Raw genomic sequence first — 9,624 nt, forward strand, 5'->3', positions numbered from 1 at the left:
CCTGATGGGACCTGATTGGACCTGATGGGACCTGATGGGACCTGATGGGACCTGACCCGCAGATTGAGATGATAAACAAAACAACCCTTCACATTAAAAGCTCTGGGTCAGTGAAGAGATTTATTTTGAAGAAATCTGTCGAGTTCCTCTCCTTTGATTGATGTTTACATGTTAACATAAATGAATAAAGTGTTTACCAACAAAATCTAATGATTGATCAGAAACTTTTGATCAGAACTGATCAGTGATCTGCAGGCTGAGACACAAAGCGTCCTGCAGGCGTTCACACGGACTGAACAAGTGAATCACACGCACGGTTCTCCTGTCAAACCTGACAGGTCAGAGGTCACAGCAGGACGTCCCTCAGGTCACAGCAGGACGTCCCTCAGGTCACAGCAGGACGTCCCTCTCGTCTTTGTCTCTGAGGACAGAAACTCTCCTGACGTCTCTCAGTTTAAGCAGGATGTTTCGGGTGTCTCACAGGAAACCACCAAAATATTCTCACATATTTGCTCTAGTTGGAGAGACAGTGTGACACAGACGTCTGTTGGACAGTCTGTCCCTGGTGGTCCCCTGAGACTGAAGGACACATTTCCTCTCCAGAAGTGTTTTTATTGACAGGTTATTGATTATTGATGGACTGATTTCGGCTAACAATTACTGATGTCCTCAATGACGTCAGGCGGCAGAGCGTCCTCAAACGCTTCGACAGCAGAAACAGGAAGTGATGTCATGGGTTATTGGGCAGACGGTCCCTTAAAGATGTTTTTGGCACTTCTCATTTTTCATACATTCAGGAGACAACACAGGTGAGAATGTAATGATGTCACAGCTGATGACATCATCAGGTCCGGGCTCGCTGATTTGTCGTAAAAAATGTTTTTTTTTGATTATCAACTTCTTCTTCTCTTTTATTCTCAAAAAAGTCAGATGGACTTTATTGTGAAAATCTCAGCAGTGTGAGTCACTTCCTGTGTTGATCAGCTGCTGCAGAGTCCCGCTGTTGTTGTTTACATGATGACGAAAACAAAGTAAACAGGAAGCTGACTGCATCATCCTCATGATGTCAGAGTCATGTGACGGTCAGTCGTCTTTTGATTGGTGGACGTCCAGACTGACGACCTGCAGCTCCGTCAGGTTACTGCTACTCTGCTGACTGATGACCATCTGAAACACAACACGCCAAAACACGTCAACACACGCCAAAACACGTCAACACACGCCAAAATGCAGTGTGGGCATGGAGAGAAATGCAACTTTAATTCCTGTATGTCTAACAAACAAGTCAGAAATGACAATAAAGATAACGGACGTTTTTTAAAAAACTCACATCAAAACTCAAGTCCACACACGTCAAAACACACACGTCATGTCATGTGTGCAGTAGTAGTATGTGCAGTAGTCATGTGTGCAGTAGTAGTATGTGCAGTAGTCATGTGTGCAGTAGTAGTATGTGCAGTAGTAGTATGTGCAGTAGTCATGTGTGCAGTAGTAGTATGTGCAGTAGTAGTATGTGCAGTAGTCATGTGTGCAGTAGTAGTATGTGCAGTAGTCATGTGTGCAGTAGTAGTATGTGCAGTAGTCATGTGTGCAGTAGTAGTATGTGCAGTAGTCATGTGTGCAGTAGTCATGTGTGCAGTAGTAGTATGTGCAGTAGTAGTATGTGCAGTAGTAGTATGTGCAGTAGTCATGTGTGCAGTAGTAGTATGTGCAGTAGTCATGTGTGCAGTAGTAGTTTGTGTAGTAGTAGTATGTGCAGTAGTAGTTTGTGCAGTAGTCATGTGTGCAGTAGTAGTTTGTGCAGTAGTAGTATGTGAAGTAGTAGTTTGTGCAGTAGTTATGTGTGCAGTAGTAGTTTGTGCAGTAGTAGTATGTGAAGTAGTAGTTTGTGCAGTAGTTATGTGTGCAGTAGTAGCTACGCAGTAGTAGTATGTGCAGTATGCGGTACCGGGTGCAGCTGGACAGCAGACACTGGGATCTGAGTGGCGACAGGTGGCAGCGAGGTGAGGAAGACCTGTGGGAGACTTCCTGAAGGAGAAGTAAAAGGACGACATGGAACGACGACGTCAATAAAAACAACAGAAACAATTAAAGTAACAATAATAATCATCGTCATCGGTATTGTTGTTGTGTAACAGCCGTAGTGACCGTGCGTTGGTGTAAAAACGGCGGCGGCAGGACGGCACCTGGGTCATGTGACTGGGCGTGGCCTGTTGAGGGGAAGGTGTTGAGGACGGTGAGGCTGCCGTCGCCCAGCGAGGGCGTCGGAGCTGCGTACATCACCGTGTGACCGCCGGGGTACATCATGTGACCTGCCACTGACGAGGACGAGGACGAGGACACGATAGAGGCAGAGAGACTGGCTGCAGAGACACAGGAGACAGGGACAGAGAGGGACAAACGGAGAGACAGAGGGAGAGACAGAGAGACATAGACAGAGGGACAGACAGTTCATTTGAAGGACTTGATTAAAGCAGCTCATTAGTTGAAAACGCTGATGTTGTGATCTTAGCGTGTCATTGGCGTGTTCATTTAATGTTTCTCTGCTCAGGCCGAGCCGTGTGAACACGTGAACCACAGAAAAGAGCCACACGCTGCTCAGATTACCACTGATGGAAGTAACTACGTACTTATACTTCAGTACTGTGGTCAAGTTCCTGTCTGACATTCTGGTACTTTACTTGAGTATTTGTATTTTCTGGTACTTTATATTTTCACTCCACAGTACTTTGAAGGCAAACATTGTACTTTTTACATTTAACTGATTACTTTAGTTACTAGTTACTTTACAGACTCAGATTTTTGATACAAAGCATTAAAATATCTAAAAATCTGTGATGTTTTCCCTCAGCAGCAGAGAGGCACCTTCACTTTACATCATTACACAGTTACAGTACATCCAGTACTTCAAGTACTGCTGGTACTGCTGGAACTGCAGGTACTGCTGGTACAGCAAGTACTGCTGGAACTGCAAGTATTGCTGATTCTGCATGTACTGCTGGTACTACTTCAGTACATGTTGATGCGAAAACCGTTCTACTTTACTTGAGTACTATTCTGAATGCATTACTTTTAGCTGTAAGAGTATTTTTACACTTCAGTATCCGAGTATTTCTGCACCAGGTACAACTACGCCGAACCAACACAGAGAACGTGTCAGCATGACGGCGTTAGCATGGAAACACGCCACCGCCGAACTGTGCCAACAACTGTCTGCAACGCCACCAAAGAGCTGGAACTCATTCACTCATTTATTTCTTTATTTACTCATGGATTCACTGCTTCATTAAGGGGCGGGGTCAGGTTGTTACCTGTGGAGGGGGCGGGTTTAAGTTATCAGTAGAGGGGGCGGGGTTACGTTGTTACCTGTGGAGGGGGCGGGGCTGTTGATGTCAGAGCTGCTCTGATTGGTGGAGGTCTGACTGCTGGGCTGAACCTGGATGGTCTGTAGCTGCTGAGAGACTCCACCCCCTGAGAAACACACAGGTGAGCTGTCATCAACCAATCAATCAATCAATCAATCAGTCAGTCAATAATAATCAGTATTGATTAGTATTGTTCCTTCATGTTCTCATGGTGTTAAACTTCCAGCTCGGTCCTGATTGGACGGCTCAGTGCACACACTCGGGGGCGTGGCCTCACCTGACAGTGAAACGGTGGCGGGGAGGCGGAGCAGTGTGGTGGGTGGTGTGGGCGGAGCTCTCAGTGTGGCAGTGGCGGCGGGGCTCGTGGCCCCGGGGCCCTGGATGGCCAGAGGCTGGCCCTGCAGCTGGCTGAGGGGGATGGTGTGAGTGCCAGGGGCCAGAGATGCACCTGTAGACACGTGAGGGGGCGGGGCCACAGACAGGTGAGTTCATAAGAGGAGGAGGTGGGGCCACAGACAGGTGAGAAAAAGTGGGCAGGTGAGCAGAGAGGCAGGAAGCTCAGGTGTGAGGGAGCATGTTTTCTGTTGGACTGAAGCTCCGCCTCCTACCTGACATCAAGGTGAAGCCTCCAGGAAGCACGACACCGGCCGATGTCTTCAGAACCGTTCCATTGGTGGAGGACGGCGGCTGCCAGGAAGAGGTGGAGCTCTGCAGGGACCCTGAGGACGAGGACAGGGGCGTGGCCTGTGCGGCACCAGGCAAGGCAGACACAGAGAACGCCGGTTTGATCCCGTCCTGCAGGAATAGACGGAACCAACAGTCAAACAGGTAGGTTCAAACCTGAAAGAACAGAACCTGCAATCAACAGTGGAACCACCTGGAGGACGTTCTAACAGTGGAACCTCCTGAAGGACGTTCTAACAGTGGAACCTCCTGAAGGACGTTCTAACAGTGGAACCCTCTGAAAGAACAGAACCTGCATCTCCAAGTTGTCCATTTTGTCAAAGGTCCTCGAGGGTCTAGTTAATGATCAGTTGAAGGATTTCCTCCATACTAACAATATTCTCTCTCCAAATCAATCTGGCTTCAGGAAACACGGCACTACCACAGCCTCCATCAAATCCACCAATGATGTAATAGACTTGCTCGTTCACAAAAAAAATGTGTACAGCCCTCTTTGTTGACCTTTCAGTGGACCACTCCATCTTGAAGCAACGACTGCTTGATATTGATTTATCTGAGCAGGCCATTACCTGGTTTGATAATTATCTGTCTGACAGAAAGCAATATGTTCATTTTGAAGGCGCTCATCAACATTGTTGAATGTTTCTTCTGGCGTGCCCCAGGGCTCAGTTCTGGGCCCAATTCTGTTCAGTGTTTATGTGGACGCATTGGGCAGAAATGTTCCTAATGCCAAACCTCATTTTTATGTTGATGATATAGTCATTTATTGCTGTGGCTCCACTCTTGTCGAGGCCCTTGGCAATTTACAGATCACTTTCAACCTTGTGGAACGTCAGCTCATTGAACTAAGACTTGTTTTAAATGCTGCCAAAACTAAACTGATCATTTTTTCTAATTGCGGGAAAGTAATTAAAAAGTACTTTCTTTTAAATCACGTGTAGAAAACCTGGTAAAAAAGGTTAGGGTTTAAACTGGGATTCTTTTCTTTTTAAGTCTTTCTTCTGCAGCCAGAAAAGAAGTTGGTTGCTGCCACCTTCCTCCCTGTAGTTGATTATGACGATCTTTTATACATGAACGCCCCCGTGAATTGTCTGCGATCTCTGGATTCTGTGTATCACGGTGCCTTAAGGATCATCCCGGGCTGTAGAGCCCTCACTGACCACCGCACCTTATATGTTCGAGTTGAGCGGCCCTGTTTGGTGGCCGCCGCCTTACACATTGGTACACTTTTATTCATTAAGCAATTTTAGGCCTTCTCCCCCTCTACTTATGTGATTACATTTCAAAAACTCATAGCAATTACTGTTTACGTTCCAATGATTTGTACTTAATAAACATGCCCAAAGTCCGTTCTGAATTCGGTAAGCACTCTTTTAAGCACTCTGCACCTGCTGCCTGGAACTTACTGCAAAACGTGTTGAATTTAAAGGAACTCATCACCCAAAGAACTTTTCAAAACCCTGTGAGAAACACTGAAATAGCTACATATGGCACCTGTTCTTGATTCAATGTAAATCCTGAGTCTGAATCCTGTTGCTTTTAACCAGTTTGTCTCTTATTTGTTTTGTTGTGTGAGTTGGTGTTTGTCTTTAATTGTTGTAACTTCTACATTTCTTAGGCTGCTGTCCCAACGGGACCGACCTGGTGAAATAAAGGCTAAATACATTTTTTTAAGAAAGGCCGTTCTAACAGCGGAACGTGAAGGACGAAACCCCCGTGCTGGACCTCCAAAGGTCAGACCCTGTGGTTGGCGGTTGTGACGGTGGGTTCTACGTCAGAATATTGAGGGATATTGAGAACATCACCTTGGCGCCCTCAGAGCAGCCGTCAGCCTCGGACACCTGGTAGGTGAGGTCAGTCTCCTCAAAGCCCGTGGCGCTCATCCTCTGGTCGGAGGACGGGTCGGAGCGCGGCGGCGAGTCTGGCGAGTTCAGGCAGGTCTGGATCAGAGCTTTGCCCGTCTCAGACGTGATCATCGGCTGCAGCTTCCTGGTGGCAAACGTATACACGTGACCCGTCTCACTGGCAACCAGCAGCAGGACCTGCGTCCCCGTCAGCGTGGATAGCTCATACGCCTGCAGGACATTACAGGGGACAGGACAGGACAGGGGACACAGGACACAGGACTTAGATGGGCTTTACTGTCATTCCAACTACACACTACAGTGAACACAAAGCCCAATTTCATTTCAACTCACTCCGAAATAATAAAACTGCATAAAAAAGAAACTGAATATAAAAATTATAATAATGAATAATGAATAATAATGAATAATAATAATGAAGCGAAAATGCACGTATGGACAGGAAGCAGGACCAGAGGACACAGGGGGCAGAGAGACAGATGTCCACAGTGAGGGACAGGTGACAGTTTCATGTTTGACACTTGAGCAGGTAAACCTCTGAGTGACCTGTGACCTCTGAGTGATGACCCTGTGACCTCTGAGTGATGACCCTGTGACCTCTGAGTGACCTGTGACCTCTGAGTGATGACCCTGTGACCTCTGAGTGATGACCCTGTGACCTCTGAGTGACCTGTGACCTCTGTGTGATGACCGTGTGACCTCTGAGTGACCTGTGACCTGAGTGATGACCCTGTGACCTCTGAGTGATGACCCTGTGACCTCTGAGTGATGACCCTGTGACCTCTGAGTGACCTGTGACCTCTGAGTGATAACCCTGTGACCTCTGAGTGACCTGTGACCTCTGTGTGATGACCGTGTGACCTCTGAGTGACCTGTGACCTCTGAGTGATGACCCTGTGACCTCTGAGTGACCTGTGACCTCTGAGTGATGACCCTGTGACCTCTGAGTGACCTGTGACCTCTGAGTGATGACCCTGTGACCGCTGAGTGATGACCCTGTGACCTCTGAGTGACCTGTGACCTCTGAGTGATGACCTGTGACCCCTGAGTGACCTGTGACCTCTGAGTGACCTGTGACCTCTGAGTGATGCCTCTCTGATGTCTAAGTGACTTTGATCTCTGAGTGATGACCACCTCTGTTCTTTGTGTGATGACCTGTGACCCCTGCTGTGACCCCTGACCTCAGAGTGATGACCTGTGACCTCTGAGTGAACCCAGCCGTGACCTCTGACCTGTGACTGACCTTCTTCATGATGCCAGTCTTCCTCTTGCTGAAGGTAGTATACCTCCTCAGTTTGTTGTCAATGAACTCCATCTTGATCTTGACCCTGCCGCGGGTCTTCTTGCCGGGTTTGACCCCCGGTACCCCGGGGCTGACCCCGCCGTACCCCCCGCTCAGGCCTCCGGCGGTGGCGGACTGGTGGCCGACCTCCCGATCGCTCCTCTCCCGCTTCACGCCCCTCCGGTCCCCCCCTGACCCCTCATCGTCCCCGGAATCCGAGTCCTGCTCCGACCCGCTGCAGACCACCTCGGTGCTGAACTCCCGCTGCTCACAGCGCTCTCCACCGCTGTCGGCGCTGATCCTGATCCCGGTCCCGTTCCCCGCTCTCCCTGCTCCGGTTCTGGAGCTCATTCCAGCGCCGCTACCCGCCAGCATCCCCCGCTGGGTCCCCCGCCCCGGGCCCCAAACCTGCCCCTCCTCCCGGCAGAGTCAACACAGACCCTGCTCGGAGCTCTTGGTGCGTGCAGAGGCAAAGACCCTCCCCGAGGCCCGGAGCTCTCGTTCCGGGAAGAGGCAGCTAACAGCGCCGCTAGCCGCGCGGCTAACAACTAGCAGCTCCGGGCAGCAGCAGTTAGCATCAGTTAGCGGTTGTTTAGCAACAAGTACAGCGGCGGTCCGTCCATCAGAGTCCGGGGAGGACGGGGAGTCTGGGCCGATCAGTCGGAGAACACCGGAGGAAACCAGAGAAACCAGTATGTGTGGTAAACCTGCTGCAGTTTGACGAGAATCAGTTAATAAAGTTTAAAAGTTCTGTTTTTGAACAGTGATCCGGTCCGGCCCCCTGAATCACTCCGCTCCACATAAGGACATCACCTCACTGCACCCAAACACATCCCTCCGCTGGAGGACATAGTGCCACACACTGTCCGCGCTACAATCACACTGCTTTATTAAAACGTCACACATGTTATCAGACATGTTATATCCGTGTGTTCTACATGACATGTGACAATAAACATGTGAGGATATGGCAGTTGGTGCGTAGTGATACGAGAAGGCGACGTGTTCTTTAGGACATGAAGGAACTACTTTTCTCCATATAAAGCAGCACGTTTCCTTTTATGGCGCTGCCGCTCCTTATATGGTCATCTGGACTACAGCCCGGAAAACTACACACACGTGGAGACAAGAAGAAGAAGATGAAGAATACATCAACACACACACACACACACACACACACACATTCATGCATGCATACAGTATAAAGTATGTCTATAGTATATTACAGTAATTGTACAGAGTAATGGTGGAGTAAACAGGAGTAAACGTACATGCATACAGTATAAAGTATGTGTACATTATGTAGTAACAGTGGAGCAAACAGGAATAAATGTACATATATACATACATGCATACAGTATAAAGTATGACTATAGTATGTTTTAACGGTGGAGTAACAGTGGAGTAAACAGAAGTAAACATACATACATGCATACATAAATACATACATGCATACAGTATAAAGTATGAGTATAGTATGTAGTAACAGTGTAATAAACAGGAGTAAACGTACATACATACATACATGCATACAGTATAAAGTATGTGTATAGTGTGTAGTAACGGTGGAGTAAACAGGAGTAAACGTCCTCACAGCTGCAGGTTAACAGTCAGACAGTGTCTGTGACATCAGCCATTAATCAGCCAATCAGAGAGCTGCAGTGTGCTGGTCTGGAGCCAGCCCCCCTGCTGCTGAACCAGGATCAGGTGTCTATATTTACCTGAGATTAGACTTCCTGTCAGAGAGCAGCTGACCGTCACCGTGGCAACATGTCGTCCTCATCATTCAGCAGCTCCGCAGGCCTCGCCCCCCCCTGGAGGAACAACAGTCTGCTGCTGGGGGGGGGGCGGGACCCCCCTCTGTCCGACCAGGGAGAGACCACCATAGGAGTCTACCTGCTGCTGCTGGGTAAGCACTGTATATATATATATATATATATGTGTGTGTGTGTGTGTGTGTGTATATACACACCTTATATACCAGTGTGTCTCTGTGAACAGTGTGTCTCTGTGGTGTGTTCACTGACAGTGTGTCTCTGTGGACAGTGCATCTCTGTGGACAGTGCATCTCTGTGGACAGTGTGTCTCTGTGGTGTGTTCACTGAGAGTGTGTCTCTGTGGTGCGTTCACTGACAGTGTGTCTCTGTGGACAGTGTGTCTCTGTGGACAGTATGTCTCTGTGGATAGTGCATCTCTGTGGACAGTGTGTCTCTGTGGTGCCTTTGCTGACAGTGCGTCTCTGTGGACAGTATGTCTCTGTGGACAGTGTGTCTCTGTGGACAGTGTGTCTCTTTGGTGTGTTCACTGACAGTGTGTCTCTGTGGACAGTGTGTCTCTGTGGACCGTATGTCTTTGTGGTGTGTTCACTGAGAGTGTGTCTTTGTGGACAGTGCATCTCTGTGGACAGTGTGTCTCTGTGGTGTGTTCA

General features: G+C 48.5%; 1 protein-coding gene across 1 annotated transcript; it reads right to left on the reverse strand.

Annotated features, from left to right (window-relative positions):
* Positions 1 to 101: 101 nt before the first annotated feature.
* Positions 102 to 7,998, reverse strand: srfa (serum response factor a). Its single transcript, XM_042482333.1, has 8 exons — positions 7,158 to 7,998; positions 5,855 to 6,124; positions 3,974 to 4,160; positions 3,643 to 3,813; positions 3,367 to 3,471; positions 2,187 to 2,363; positions 1,949 to 2,028; positions 102 to 1,167 (listed from the first exon to the last, which is right to left on the reverse strand). The coding sequence occupies exons 1-8, from the start codon at positions 7,569 to 7,571 to the stop codon at positions 1,084 to 1,086; spliced, it is 1,488 nt and encodes a 495-aa protein (XP_042338267.1). The 5' UTR covers positions 7,572 to 7,998; the 3' UTR covers positions 102 to 1,083.
* Positions 7,999 to 9,624: the final 1,626 nt, after the last annotated feature.

This window comes from Plectropomus leopardus, unplaced genomic scaffold (genome assembly GCF_008729295.1).
Source record: "Plectropomus leopardus isolate mb unplaced genomic scaffold, YSFRI_Pleo_2.0 unplaced_scaffold4402, whole genome shotgun sequence".
Classification (NCBI taxonomy): Eukaryota; Metazoa; Chordata; class Actinopteri; order Perciformes; family Serranidae; genus Plectropomus; species Plectropomus leopardus.